Source organism: Triticum urartu, chromosome 3A, assembly GCF_056163025.1.
Source record: "Triticum urartu cultivar PI428250 chromosome 3A, HENAU_Tu73, whole genome shotgun sequence".
NCBI lineage: Eukaryota > Viridiplantae > Streptophyta > Magnoliopsida > Poales > Poaceae > Triticum > Triticum urartu.
Window position 1 is genome coordinate 602813155 of NC_141875.1, and position 16012 is coordinate 602829166.

Below are 16012 nucleotides of genomic sequence, written 5' to 3' on the forward strand. Positions count from 1 at the left end.
GTACCGCACCTGAAGTGTGCCTTGCCATGAGTCAGTCAAGGGGTACAAGAGTGATCCAAGAATGGATCACAGGACAACGGTCAAAGTTATCCTTAGTAACTAGTGGACTAAGGAATTTTCTCGATTATGGAGGTGATAAAGAGTTCGACGTAAAGAGTTACGTCGATGCAAGCTTAACACCTATCCGGATAGCTCTGAGTAGAGATAGCAGATACATATAATGGAGGAACAATTTAGAATAGCTCCAGGTAGAACAGTTATTTGGAATAGCTCCAAATAGAACGTGGTAGCTGCATCTAGGAGATGACATAGAGATTTGTAAACCACACACGGATCTGAAAGGTTCAGACCCGTTGACTAAAACCTCTCCCACAAGCAACATGATCAAACCCAGAACTCATTGAGTGTTAATCACATAGTGATGTGAACTAGATTATTGACTCTAGTAAACTCTTTGGATGTTGGTCACATGGCGATGTGACCTGTGAGTGTTAATCACATGGCGATGTGAACTAGATTATTGACTCTAGTGCAAGTGGGAGACTGTTGGAAATATGCCCTAGAGGCAATAATAAATTGATTATTATTATATTTCCTTGTTCATGATAATCGTTTATTATCCATGCTATAATTGTATTGATAGGAAACTCAGATACATGTGTGGATACATAGACAACACCATGTCCCTAGTAAGCCTCTAGTTGACTGGCTCGTTGATCAATAGATGGTTACGGTTTCCTGACCATGGACATTGGATGTCATTGATAACGGGATCACATCATTAGGAGAATGATGTGATGGACAAGACCCAATCCTAAGCCTAGCACAAGATCGTGTAGTTCGTATGCTAAAGCTTTTCTAATGTCAAGTATCATTTCCTTAGACCATGAGATTGTGCAACTCCCGGATACCGTAGGAATGCTTTGGGTGTACCAAACGTCACAACGTAACTGGGTGACTATAAAGGTGCACTACAGGTATCTCCGAAAGTGTCTGTTGGGTTGGCACGAATCGAGACTGGGATTTGTCACTCCGTGTAAGCGGAGAGGTATCTCTGGGCCCACTCGGTAGGACATCATCATAATGTGCACAATGTGATCAAGGAGTTGATCATGGGATGATGTGTTACGGAACGAGTGAAGAGACTTGCCGGTAACGAGACTGAACAAGGTATAGGGATACCGACGATCGAATCTCGGGCAAGTACAATACCGCTAGACAAAGGGGATTGTATACGGGATTGATTAAGTCCTTGACATCGTGGTTCATCCGATGAGATCATCGTGGAACATGTGGGAGCCAACATGGGTATCCAGATCCCGCTGTTGGTTATTGACCGGAGAACGTCTCGGTCATGTCTGCATGTCTCCCGAACCCGTAGGGTCTACACACTTAAGGTTCGATGACGCTAGGGTTATAAAGGAAGTTTGTATGTGGTTATCGAATGTTGTTCGGAGTCCCGGATGAGATCCCGGACGTCACGAGGAGTTCCGGAATGGTCCGGAGGTAAAGATTTATATATGAGAAGTCCTGTTTTGGTCACCGGAAAAGTTTCGGGGTTTATCGGTAACGTACCGGGACCACCGGGAGGGTCCCGGGGGTCCACCAAGTGGGGCCACCAGTCCCGGAGGCTTGCGTGGGCCAAGAGTGGTGAGGGACCAGCCCCTGAGTGGGCTGGTGCGCCTCCCACAAGGCCCAAGGCGCAGCAAAGGAGGAGAAGGGGAAACCCTAGGCTTAGATGGGCCCTAAGGCCCACCCTAAGGGGCGCCCCCCCTCTCCCCCTCTTGGCCGCCACCCCAAGACCCATCTAGGGCTGCCGCCCCTCTAGGGGTGGGAACCCTAGAGGGGGCGCACCCTCCTCCCCTTCCCCTATATATATGAGGCCTAGGGGCTGCCCAATACACGCGATCTGATCTCTGCCTGTTGGTGCAGCCCTCCCTCTCTTTCTCCTCATATCTCGCGGTGCTTGGCGAAGCCTTGCAGGATTGCCACGCTCCTCCATCACCACCACGCTGTTGTGCTGCTGCTGGATGGAGTCTTCCTCAACCTCTCCCTCTCTCCTTGCTGGATCAAGGCATGGGAGACGTCACCGGGCTGTACGTGTGTTGAACGCGGAGGTACCGTCCATTCGGCACTTGGTCATCGGTGATTTGGATCACGACGAGTACGACTCCATCAACCCCGTTCACTTGAACGCTTCCGCTTAGCGATCTACAAGGGTATGTAGATGCACTCTCCTTCCCCTCGTTGCTAGTTTCTCCATAGATAGATCTTGGTGACACGTAGGAAAATTTTGAATTTCTGCTACGTTCCCCAACACCTAATCATGCAATGTGTGAGGATTGATTTAATGCAATAAAGCTGGGTAGTAGAAAAGGTATGATCAAAGTGTTACTTGCCTTGCTGATGATTCGCGAAACCTAACGATTCGAAGTAACAGGCGGCGCACTCCGGGTATTCTATCGCAGACAAACAAACAAGCATACAATAAGTACTCATCTAATGTACAGGTAAAACTCAAATAAGAGATCTAACCAGAAGGTTCAACTTAAGAACTCCGGTTGGCAAAAAGAATCAAATCGAACGAAGCAACGAAAGTCAAACGGCGAAAGAAAACAACTTCGTTCTAGTAATCTGGATCTAGGACAAATTTAAAAGTAGAAAAATCTTGTTTAAGTTGGTTAAACGGATAGAGGGTTTCGAGACGAATCCTAGGCGCTTGAATCGCCTGGTTCCGATAAACGAGCGAAAAGTTATACTAAAACGAAAATCGGATTAGGAATCGCGATCAGAAAAATCACGGATTTAATCCGAGAAAAAGAAAAACGACGAACGCCGAATTTTTTTTCTTTTTTTTCCTCTTTTTTTGGCACGGAAAACGAGGCGCGACGAACCTCGGGCGGCGGGATCGTCGTCGGCGGCGGCGGCTCCGGAGGCGCGCATGGATCGAGGCGGGGCTGATGGGCTGGGGCGTCTCGGGGCGGCGCTATTTAAAGGCTGCCCCCGGGCGGTGTCCCGCTCGGGTACGGCCCGAAGTCGGTTCGTTTTTTTAATTATTCCGCTCGGAATAAAAAAATAAAAATAAATACTAAACGGACTCCAAAAATTCCGAAATAAATTTTCACGGGCTTCTAAAATCAAGCCGCACAAGGTGAACATTTATTTGGGCCCTAAATGCAATTTTAAAAAACGCACATTTTTCCTAAATTCAAATAAAACACCAAAAAACTCCGAAATAAAATCTTATTTGATTTTTTATTAAATCCTCAATATTTATTTATTTTGGGAAAGTCATTTTATTCCCTCTCTCATATTTTTGTAGTAGAAATAATTGATGATAAAATAAATAAAATCAAATGATCCTATTCTCAAAATTTGAGAAAACTCAAATATGAAAATAACGAAATCCCCAACTCTCTCCGTGGGTCATTGAGTTGCGTAGAATTTCTAGGATCAACCAAAATGCAAAATAAAATATGATATGTAGTGATGATCTAATGTATAACATTCCAAATTGAAAATTTGGGATGTTACAGAGAAAGATCCAAAATAAAGATACATCAGGTCCAAAGCACCTCCTTGCAGGGCCAACTTCATCGATACCGAGATGCAACCATTTGGTCTGACGAAACTTTCACGGTTGCACACCATGAACTATGTTTGAAGAATGTGCCTCCCATGTGGCATTATGCCCAAGAAGAAAGAAAAAACAGCAAACACGTCGAAACAAATCAAATTTACCACCACGTGAGGTAATATGAGATTTTGTCCCAACAACACCACTTGCGTCTAGATCATCCTAAAAAACAAAGCGAGCCGAAGAACATCTTCCTACAACACAGGGACCGACCAAACCGCAGCCAGTTACACAGATACGACGCACAACGAGAAAAGGAGCGCTTGGATCTGGCACATCTCCCCCTGCTATCACCTCTATTGCTAGACAACAACATCTCACAAACCGCCACCACTTGTGATATCACTTATATGAGCATATTGAGGAGGATATTGCTAGATCCGGTGCCTTTCGCTTCCCTCCATCATGGGGGCTAGAAAGAAGATAACGATTGGCATCCCAACAATATGTCGCTAAAACACGAAATAAAAGCCAAGATCCACTAGGACTACTACTACCATTTGCACAAGAAGGACCTGAGTACCTCTCCCTAGCCATCACCAGTCGGCAATATTGTCAGATGAGGCGTTGGAACAGTTTGTTAGCCTTGGACAACTCTCAGGAGAGGGGCAGCAAAAGAGAGGGAAGCAGAGGGAAGGAGGTCCAGCGTCTGCCAACTCAAGATGCCTGGACTGAAAAAAATGACAACCAAGTCCCTGCACTTTCATCTCTCCTGTTCCAAACCCCTAAACCCCTCACCGCTACGCACGCGACCCGGCGACCATGGGTAAGAGCGGGAAGAAGACGAAGGAGTCGCACCGGCAAGGCCGCGGCCGCCGTGGCTCGCAGCTCGGCGACGACGACTTGCCTTCGTCTGCCTACGACGCGCCGCCGCGCCGCCAGGAGGACTCGGACGGTGACGATTCCGACGAAGCAACAGCGGCAGGCGAACACGACGGAGGCGCGGAAGAAGGCGACCGCCAGGGCCAGTGGCAGGTCGGCTCGATGCCTTCCAAGTTCCACCTGTACCAGCTCTCCGTGCAGGTAACCTCGCTAGCTTCCACCGTAGCTTGGACCAGTGAAAGTCTCCGTGCTCACAACCTGTTTGACGAAATGACCATGGTGTTGTGCTTCTGTGCTCAGTCGCCAAAAGGGGACATCAGCTACCTGCAGAAGTTCTTTCTGATGTATGTCGGCGGGCGCGTCCCTCTCCACCTGCAGGAGGATTTCTGTGGCACCGCCCTCCTCAGGTCAGTGCACTGTTATAGGAGTACTAAGCAATATGAATAGCCTTTGCACAGTCTACCCTGCTGTCAATTTCGCAAACTCTTTGGCCGCACTGTGTATCTATTACTGAGGATCTGAGGAGTCCCATTAACTCGAAACGATGAGCACTTGAGACACATATAACTAGGAACTGTAATACTGAAATGCTTACTCTTTGGAGTACTTTGGTCACTATTCAGTGGTGTTCAACATCAGAGATGTTACTATTTAGCTTCAGAGTATAAGTGCATGAGTTGCTCGTAATCTTTCTTTTTTCCTGTTGGCAGTACTGAGTGGCTTCGCACTGATACGAGACGAACAGCAGTGGGCTTAGACTTTGACCGTGAGTCACTTGAGTGGTGTCTTGAGAACAACCTGAGCAAGATTGGAGCTGATGGGTATTCGAGATTGTTGCTTTTTGATGGAAATGTTCTGCAGCCAAATGAATCTCGCCTTGTCAAGCAAAAGATCAGTGATCTCGTGCAAGGTCTAAATTTTACCAGTGATGATGACTCTACTGAAATGAACAGCTGCGAGCAGTCAGATTCTTCATTTACAAAATGTGCAGCCAATTCGACCATGTCAGATGCAGTTTTGCCTGGAAGAGACATAATTTGTGCATTCAACTACAGTTGTTGCTGCCTTCACAAGAGAAAGGACTTGGTTCTGTATTTCAGGCATGCCTTCAATGCACTTTCTAAAAGAGGTGGTATATTTGTAATGGATGTATATGGTGGCACATCATCTGAATGCAAGCTTCGTCTCCAGAGGAGATTCCCCAGCTTCACTGTGAGTAGAGTTATAGCATTGCTTAATCATTGCAGCACATCGTGGCCTTTCTTCTAAAGTACCAGTTAGAAACATACTAGGCATACTGTCATAAGATTAGTATATTTTAGGGCGAGGTTGCATTTCTTATTGGTAAATGATGCGGTATTTGTAAGAAGAATTTACAGCATGCTAACAAATCTAATATTATTATATATAAAATTAGAAATATTTGGCAGTTGTTGTATGCGACATGAAAGATGTTGAATTTTAATATCATGCTGCCTGAGCAATTTAGCTACTCCCTCCGATCCATATTAATTGTCGCTGCTTTAGTACAACTTTAATAATCCCTCCGTTCGTTTTTATAAGGCGTTTAAGACAGCTGGTTTTGAACTGTTTAGAGCACTGTCTGAACAGGCTTAAACGTTTTATATAAGTGAACAGAGGTAGTACAAAGTTGTACTAAAGCAGCGACAATTATTATGTATCGGAGGCACTACATATTTTATTTGGTTTACTGGTGCATCATCATGTAGTTAGCTAAACTTAAGACAGCTTAAACTTCGCAATTCAGTTATTTATATTTGTTATGGGTTGCATGGCAAATATATGTGTTACACTAAGTTTATTTCATAAACTATACGCTTGATCTGTTTGATGAAATTAGCTTGGGTATGATGATTCAGTACACAAAGATTGTAATATCTCCAATGTATTTGTTGACAGAGCCTCTTTTACGCTTATCAATCATATAATTTCCACCCTTGTATAGTCTGCAAGTTGATATGAACTGCAATCTGCAGTATCTTTATTAGCATGACCTCATAATCTTGTGGCGTCGTATTAAATTTAAAAAAATTCTTCTTATATGCATACAGTATTTCTGGGAGCAAGAAGAGTTTGATATCATAACTCGTGAAACAAGGATCAGCCTCCACTTTCAAGTTGGAAAGAAGCAAATGATACGGCATGCTTTCACGTACCATTGGCGCCTGTAAGTTCCTTAAACATTACTACTTGGCAAGGCATTAAGTCCAGAGTTGTTTATTTTCCCATTCACTGATCGAACAGTTACGGAAAACCTGCAAGGTTGCCACTTTTCCAATCAGAATAATTTGTATAGACATTTAGGTAAAATATCATGGCCTGTTGGGCTTTCCCAGGGAGGATTGGATCTATGGCAGTAGGGATGGATGGATGGTTGATGGGAGAGCGGCCTATGCCGCTGAGGGAAAAGGCGCATACACGCGTTATAGATAGGGGGTATTTGGGTAGAGAAAAATGTTTAATGTTGAATCAACCCCATATGCCTGGCGTCATTATATAGATGAGGCTCTATTGCAACATAAACTGCAAGGGAACAAATCTTATCTGATGGGAAGTAAACTGAATCTAAAGGAACCAAACCAGATCCTGTAACTCAAGATAGATGCTTATCCTTAAACTTGTTCTGCTGCCGTGCCTCCTGATCCTTCTATGGTGTCAACAGACTTTGGCCTCTTGTCCTAGGCTGGTAGGTTCCAACAATTAGCCGTCATACTATGGTGATAATGCCTCTGTGGTTGTTATCATGCCTCTACTCACAAAACAGAAACCTGCTTCAAGGCGGAATAAGGTTGGTATTTGTAGTCCAGGGAAACCAAAGGCAATGTCATTACATTAGCTCGCGGTGTCTCTGATACGATTGGTGCCAGAGTTGCTGCGGTTGTTTATGTGTTATCAATACGCACTTTCCTATGCCGTATCCTTGTACTTTTCATAGATGTATGAACCTTGGGGCATTTTTCAGTTATGTGCAGTGGCGCACTTGTGCAACGCTGGCAACTAGCCATACGACATTGGCTTCTGGAAAATATGCAAGTGAATGGCATGGCATCATGGTTCTTACAGACCGACGGATAGTATCTTCGAAATAGTAATTCAAGTCGCTCTTTTGCAGGTGGTCGATACCAGAAATCAAGGACTGCCTGGAGGAAGCTGGATTCAAGTCCATCCACGTATGGATCAGGGAGATGCCAGACACCAAATCAAGCGGAAACGCCAAGGAGTACACTGCCGACCGCGACGTGAAGTACGAGGAGCTCCAGCGGTTCAACCAGGCGGACGCTTGGAACGCGTACATAGTCGGGGTAGCAAACATGTAGCAGATGGAACGATCCTTGCCGCCTCCTGTTACGAAAATGGGGTGGAAAGTTGGAAACCTGACAATTTCCCCTTCCAAAACCTGGAGGTTTTGCCAAATGTGTGGATGCTCTCCCACGCCCTATTCACACGACACGACGCTGCATCGCATTGCAGCCTGAAGTATCCGAAGGATGTTCTCGATGACAATTCTAAACTACTTTCTGTAATAAAACAATCCCTTTCGGTCTCTCGCCATTTGCGGAAAACTGACGGTGATTCGGTATGGCGAGGCTTCTTGAATTTGTAGAGTTGCACCAGGCAGCACTTCACCAGGTCGAGCTCTCCCCGCTCTGCTGCTCCCGTCCAGAGGGAGGCAAGACTGGTAGCAGTCGTCGTTTCAAGAGAGCAGAGCCGCAGAGCCACTCGTAAGTCTCCATCAATCTTCAGAGTTTCCTTGGTCGGATGGTTTGGTCGTCTTGGTCACCTCTCTACCTCAACTTTCTGTCCCTCTCTCCAAATGGAGCTTTCTGCTATGAACCACTCCGCCCTATTGGGTCTCGTCTAGGTATGATCCACCGTGTGGTGTGACTTGGACAGAAGCGGCATTTGTATCATCGCTTTGTCCTTGTCTCGTGGTCAAGTATCTCAGGTCCCATTCCAGAATTGTATCATCGCAGTAGCAGCTCAGCACTGCAGCTTTCGTGCGCAACTGCAGCGAAGGTTCCGATCGATTTTCCGGATCAAATCCTGGCCGGCGCAAAAGCGCCTGATAAAAGATTCACGGTGCTCGCTCGCCATTGTGGATTCCGACTAGGTTAGAGGCCTAGCTAGTGCACGCACTGCAAAGATCGGTCCGTCGCCTTTGTATCCTACTGCGATGGAGACAAAACCTAGGCTAGTTAATTCAGCGGCAAATGCAAAGGAGTCCACATGGTCTCCTCGTGCCAATGATACGGGCTCAAAGTGCCGCGAGCGAGGACTGAGAGCGACGTACACCTGATCGATCCCATGCATTATCAGTTTGTTTGAGATGTATTTCTAGTGGAGGAAACAGGAGCAGAGAAGCGACCGGGGGCGGCGCGATCAGGGACTGGGAAGGACTGGAGTGGAGTGGGTTGATCGGTTCGGCCAGTGCTGACCCCGGTTTCCACCAACGCAAAGCTGGTTGGTTGGTAGATCAGGGCGCGTAGGAAAAGGAACCAGCTCAGATCGTCACGTAGAGAAAAACGACAGGTCCAATGTTGATTGAAGGAGAAAAAAAAGGGAGCAGCACAAGTTTCTTGCTTTCTTTGGCCGATGCAGCAAGAAGCAGGCAGTGTCGCATCGCGGCCTGTATTGCGTTGCATGCATGCCTGACAACGATGTTTGCTGCCTAGTATGTCGTTTGAGGAAAAGGCGCACACACGGAGACGAAAGGATTCGATGCGCTTCCCCCGGACTCAGACCATCAAAACGGCCTGTGGTCTCGCTTTATTCTGTTTTCGCTTCGATCGCGCGGGCGACTGAATCGATAGGGGAGTAGAGTACAGACCGTTGCCAACTGCCCATACCTCATGGGGGTACGAAAGAGCCCTTACCCATCATGAACATCTTGCTCCGCTGCCCCTTGTCCAGTGGAATTTGTCACTTTTGCCCCATCCGAGGGGCAACCAAAATTGTGTGATAGTAGGCTGTACAGAGATGACTAGTTTAGGATGCGTCTCATAGGCCGTATTCCACCCAGCCAGGCCTGCGCGGAATGAAATCGGTTTGCTTGGCCTCCTGGCCTTCCTGCCCCGCACGAATCTCAAAGCAGTTCTAGGCCTGCATCTAGAGAAACGGCCGAATCGGCCGTTTTTCATGAGCCACGCGCGGGGAAGCGTGCGAGACGACGGGGTGTCTCATAACTCCACACGCTCTCTCCAGTCACCTCTCACGACAGATCACACATACTGGCTCTATCTTCCCTCACCGTCCCTTCAGTGTATCCGATGGCAGAGCCACCGTCGCGCCGTGCCCCCCCCCACTCCCATCATTGCCGGTAGCGACCTCATCCAGGAGCGGTGGATTGTTGGCCCTCCCCTCTTTCGGTCGTGATCTCGTCGCGGTTCTCCCGACGCCGTACCCTTTCTGCATGATGTCGCTGCCACGGGCCAATGCAGCACCGCTGCCGCGCGCTCCGGCTCCACCGTCGGTGCCAGACCTCCTCATCTTGGGCTCAATGACGGCGGGGTTACAAACCCCAACGAGATTGAACTAGGTATATGAAGGAAATATGCCCTAGAGGCAATAATAAAGTTGTTATTTATATTTCCTTATATCATGATAAATATTTATTATTCATGCTAGAATTGTATTAACCGGAAACTTGATACATGTGTGAATACATAGACAAAACAAAGTGTCCCTAATATGCATCTACTTGACTAGCTCGTTAATCAAAGATGGTTAAGTTTCCTGATCATAGACATGTGTTGTCATTTGATGAATGGGATCACATCATTAGAAGAATAATGTGATGGACAAGACCCATCCATTAGCTTAGCATAATAATCGTTAAGTTTTATTGCTATTGCTTTCTTCATGACTTATACATATTCACTACTGCAGGATGCTGCTAACGTAACACTACGATCAGAGACCTTTCAAAAAACTGTGTGCGATGCAATAATCGCAAATGATGGTGTATGAAAACCGTCAAAAAAGGTGAAAACGTTTGCGATGGAGGATGCATCAAACACGGTTCGGATTTTAGTTGCGTGTGCGATGAAGGGCATACAGTTCAGTTCAATTAATTGTTTGCGATGAGGAGGAACAAAAGAAACGGGCAGTCAAATGAAGGTGTGTGCGATAGACAACATACGATTCACTCGGATGAACTGTTTGTGATTAGGCAACACAAAAGAAACGGACAATCAGATGAAGATGTGTGCGATATACAGTATACGATTCACTCAGCCAGATCAAGGTGTGTGTAATATACGGCATGTGGTTCACTCGGATGAACTGTTTGTGTTGACACAAGAGAACAGAAACGGTGTGTGTTGTGCGATGGGATTGCATGCGGTTCACTTGGCTGTTGTCGTCAGTGTGTGACCTCTGTGGCAACCGTTCGCTCCCCAGGCGCCTCTTCGTGTACCGTGGCAACCGTCCACCGACTCTTCGCCTTTCCCTCTTGATTTGGAACTGCTGTCGCATGCTAGCTCTTCCTCCCTCCTCCATTTGCTTTCACCCTTCCTTTTGTCATTGTTTGATCGTCTTCTCCATGGAGGGAACAAGCCGGAAACGACCCCATTGTTCTTGCCCCGATATGAATGATGACGCGGTGGAGGAACTCATTGATCGGTGCGACGTCATCGCCTCGGCTAGCATGGCAGGTTCGTTCAAGACCATTATCGACTCAACTAATAACATCATTATAAGGAACCCAAGGGTTCAGGAGCGGTTTGATCTCCCCTATCTTCTTCACCGTGACCCTGCTGACTGGTGCAGGGACGAGGGAAGCCTCGCCTTGTGTAAGTTGATGTCGCTTGATAATGATACGTATGATGTTAAGATGCCATCGCTTGAGGGCAAGGCTTGGCAGGCGCAAATGGAGATTGGGTTGTTTATATTGGGACAACTGCGAGTGGGAACTTGTGAATGTGTACACTCGTCACCGGGTTCCACTTCGAAAAATCTCAGACGACTGCCCAGAGGTTGAGTACACCGGTATTCTACGTGAGTTCAAATACGACCATGCTGACTGTCATCTATGGAAGATAGCAATTTGTCGAGTTCCCAATCGCTCTTGAGGTTATAGGAATGCTTATGTTGTCGCTATCTTCGACAAGCTTGTTGTCGTCCTTCATGGTTCGGCTCGATGGATATTGCTCAAAAATCAGTTTCTATACACGGATAAGTATTGTGATGCAATTCAATATGAGGGTCTTGTGTTTGCTGCCACCACTCATGGCACTGTTTTTGCATGGAATCCTCATGATTTTGGTACGTTTGTCTTCCACCGTAATTATAATTGTTTCATCCACATGCATGCGGGTTAACTAGTTTCCCTTTACTAATTAGCCTTCTTGTGTTTCCAAGGTCCTATGAACATTCCACCACCTATATTTGAAAATTTTACTCACGAGCATGAGGACGAGCAGGACCCATATACTCAGTGGTGCCTGGCAACTTACTTCGATGAATCACCTCTTCTTGTCTGTATACGGGGCACTGCTAATGTTACTAAGGAAGCAGGTGTTGTCTCGTATGGACGCATTCTTTGGACCTATTCCAACATCCGTTGTAGGGTATTCGGGATGGATACTAGTGTACTAGCACCAACACCTTCTCCCTGGTTCAGTATTGAAAGTCTTGGAGGAAACTCGCTCTTCCTTGGACAAAACTATCTAATGATAGTGGAAGGCGATCCAGCTGCTGTTGACACAACGTTACTACCATTTATGAGAAGCAACTATATCTATACCTTGGACATTACTATGCTTCCCTACCATCCCAATATGGGTCCTGACATAGGCCGCTTCAGCCTCGATAATCAGTCCTGCATTGGTCTCGAGATTGACAGTAGCTGGCCCTTCCCAGAGAATCACTTCTGGTTCAAAGCAAGCGTTTTCAACGCCGACGAGTGGTTAAGCTGAAGTTCATTTCATCGCTTTGTTATTTGTTGTGTGAGAAAAACTTTACTAGAATGTTTTGTTGTAAATGATCTATAATCCAACGTGTATCCTCGTTGTCGTTGTGGGTTGATGACTTGTTGTATGTAATCAATGGTACATTTGCATATGCGTCCATAAACTCATGCCTGCTAGTGGTGTCCATATGAACAGTGCTAGTGATTTTAGTTGCAAAAATTAGATAGTGTTAGTGATTTTTAGCTTCATATTTTGACAAATCGCAGTGTTACAAGGTTGACAAATGGCAATGTTATTAGAGAAAAAAATGCCAATCTTTCCAGTTTGAGAAAATGGAAACATACCCAAAATGACAGATATGCAAATCTTACCCAATTGTTTGTACGTGGTTGCACACGGGTCATGCAAAACACCCGTTTGCGTTGAAGGGATGCAGAAATCCCGCTCGGCACATTTTTCCTTGGCTTCCTGGGGAAGCTGTCGGTTTGCATATGGGTGTTCTAACTAAAACGTTTGCGATGAGTGTTTTATATTTAAAAACCGTTGACGTTTTTTTAAAGAAATTATTTGATAAGTCTGTACATTAAGAGAGAAAAACGCAAGTTCGTTCAAACCATATCTTTCATTCAGTCACACTGCGAATTTATATTCATATGAACGAGAATTCGAGATACAATATTAAACACCAAAAAAACTATTTCCGGCGGCGACGGAGGCGGCGTGCCGCGCCGTCGTTGTCGTTGTCGTCCTCCGGGATGCCATTGTTGAAGTCTTCAAGGCATCACGAAATGTTCTTCACTTGTAAATCAAACATCATGTCATCGCGCGATCAACGAGCGGGGCGTGGGAGGACGACAACTGGCGCCGCTGAGAGGTAGCGGCCGACGGCAGCGTCCCATGCCGCTGAGGGGGGGGGGGCGCACGGGTGCGACGGGTGCAGCCAAACGCACGGGGACCGGCGCCGCGGTGGGTGGAGGGGCGCGCACGGGCGCGGCGGATGCAGCCAAACGCACGGGGCCGGCACCACGGTGGGTGGAGGGGCGCGCACGAACACGGGCATGGGAGATGGCGCTGGCATGTACACGAGCTCGCGCAGGTCCGTGGAGACCTCACTGACGCCCGCGGCTTCCAGCTCTGCGGTAGTGCTCGATGACCAGCCCGTCAATGCTACGGGGATGGTCGCTGGCCCGGCACGGGGATGGGAGTTGGGACGGGAGCGGGGGAAGCAACCGTCGCGGCCAGCTCGTTCTCGGTCATGTCCATGAGGCCCCATTCCTCCTTATTTTCTATCTCCTCCGGCTCGGAGTCGACTTCACCAAACTTGAAGACTAGTGGCAGATTATCATTCTACGCCATGGCGGTGGAGGTCTGCAAGGGGAAGGCGAACAGTAAGGCCGCCCGTATTAAACAACGGCTCGGGTGCCATTAATGGAGAGGAAGGCGGGCGGCCATGGAAGTCAAAGGGCTCGCTTCCCAGTGAGCCTGTGAAGCGTACAACTCGCACCCTTCCTGGTGAGCCTGCGCATTAGAGGACAGCTTCATGCCTCTTGGTCAGCCTGTGCACCGGACTGCGCTCACACGCGTCCGGTTCAATCAAGGTCAAGCAGCTGTCCGCACGACACCTCCTACAACCATTAAAACCAAGACACCTGGCGTCACGTGAATGGCTAACAGAATGAACACGGTTTGAATTATACAAACGTTTGAGATATTAAAGTGGCAGCTATTTTTTCAAAATACCTTTGTTGGCTGTTATTATTTGAGTGTGCCTTCTCTCAAAATGGACACGGAAAATACCACATCATGTCGGGTGTCATTCCATGATAGCATGCCAAGCTTCATGAATTTCAGACGAGTTTTGGATTTACTAGAATTTAAAAACCAGGCATCTCAATGTTTTGTCGGCAATCAACGGTGCCCTGGTGTTTGAAATTCATTCTAATTTCTTGCATGGGACCTAAGCATGCACCCAAGGACACAAATTTGATTTTTCAACCAATTTATGTGCACTGGAGCATGTGCATATAGTTCAAATTTGAATTATGCACATAAATGCATTGAAAACTCAGTTAATGCATAAAAATGTCCAAAAGAACCCCATAAAATCACAAAAATTGACACAACACTCCTGTTGTTCTATGTTGACATGAGATTTTTTTTGGAAACAATAAGAGGCAGTGGATATTGTTTCGTCCTTAAAGGTGGGACGTTCCCTATCGAAACCATGATGCTTGTTGTAAGAAGCATATACCCAAACCTGCCCCAAACGGGATTTTTTTACCATGGCATGTTGATTCCGCTCCATGAAAGCATGCCAAGTTTCATGAATTTCGGACGAGTTTTGGATTTACTAGAATTTAAAAACGAGGCATCTCAATGTTTTCCCGGCAATCAACGATGCCCTGGTGTTTGAAATTCGTTCCCATTTCTTGCATGGGACCTAAGCATGCACCCAAGGACACAGATTTGATTTTTCAACCAATTTATATGCACTGGAGCATGTGCATGCAGTTCAAATTTGAATTATGCACATAAATGCATTGAAAACTCAGTTAATGCATAAAAATGTCCAAACGAACCCCGAAAAATCCCAAAAAATTGTCACAACACTCCTGTTGTTCTATGTTGACACGAGAATTGTTCTGAAAGCAATAAGAGGCAATGGATATCGTTTCGTCCTCAAAGGTGGGACGTTCCCTACCGAAACCATCATGCTTGTTGTGAGAAGCTCTGGTTTGTGAGAAGCATATACCCGAACCTGCCCCAAATGGGAAAAAAATTTGACACGGCATGTTGATGCCGCTCCATGATAGCATGCCAAGTTTCATGAATTTCATACGAGTTTTGGATTTACTAGAATTTAAAAACCAGGCATCTCAACGTTTTGCCGGCAATCAACAATGCCCTGGTGTTTAAATTTGAATTATGCACATAAAATGCCTAGAAAACCCAGTTAATGCATAAAAAAGGCCAAACGAACCCCGAAAAATTCCAAGATTGAACACAACACTCCTGTTATTCTATGTTGACACTAGAAATATTTTGAAAGCAATAAGAGGCAACAGATATCGTCCCGTCCCCAAAGGTGGTACATTCCCTATCGAAACCATCATGCTTGTTATGAGAAGCTCTGGTTTGTGAGAAGCTTATACCCGAACCTGCCCCAAATGGGACAAAATTTTCACCACGGCATGTTGATGCTGCTCCATGATAGGATGCCACGAGTTTTGGATTTACTAGAATTTAAAAACCAGGCATCTCAACGTTTTGCTCGCAATCAACAGTGCCCTGGTGTTTGAATTTCATTCCCATCTCTTGCATGGGACCTAGAAATTCACCCAAGGACACACATGTGATTTTTCAACCAACTTGGTGCATTGGAGCATGTGATTGTAGTTAAAATTTGAATTATGAACATAAAATGCCTAGAAAACCTAGTTAATGTATAAAAAAGGCCAAACGAACCCCGAAAAATTCATTCTCGTTTCTTCCATGGGACCTAAGCATGCAATGAAGGACACATATTTGATTTTTCAACCAATTTGTATGCACCGGAGCATGTGCATGTAGTTTAATTTTGAATTGTGCACCTGAAATGGATAGAAAACCAGTTTAATGTATG

The 16012-nt window shown here is 46.1% G+C and overlaps 1 protein-coding gene across 1 annotated transcript; it reads left to right on the forward strand.

Moving 5' to 3' along the window:
- The first annotated feature begins 4251 nt into the window (after positions 1-4251).
- LOC125548840 (S-adenosyl-L-methionine-dependent methyltransferases superfamily protein) lies at positions 4252-8024 on the forward strand. The gene is made up of 5 exons (XM_048712371.2): positions 4252-4660; positions 4760-4866; positions 5170-5671; positions 6532-6647; positions 7593-8024. The coding sequence occupies exons 1-5, from the start codon at positions 4400-4402 to the stop codon at positions 7795-7797; spliced, it is 1191 nt and encodes a 396-aa protein (XP_048568328.2). The 5' UTR covers positions 4252-4399; the 3' UTR covers positions 7798-8024.
- Positions 8025-16012: the final 7988 nt, after the last annotated feature.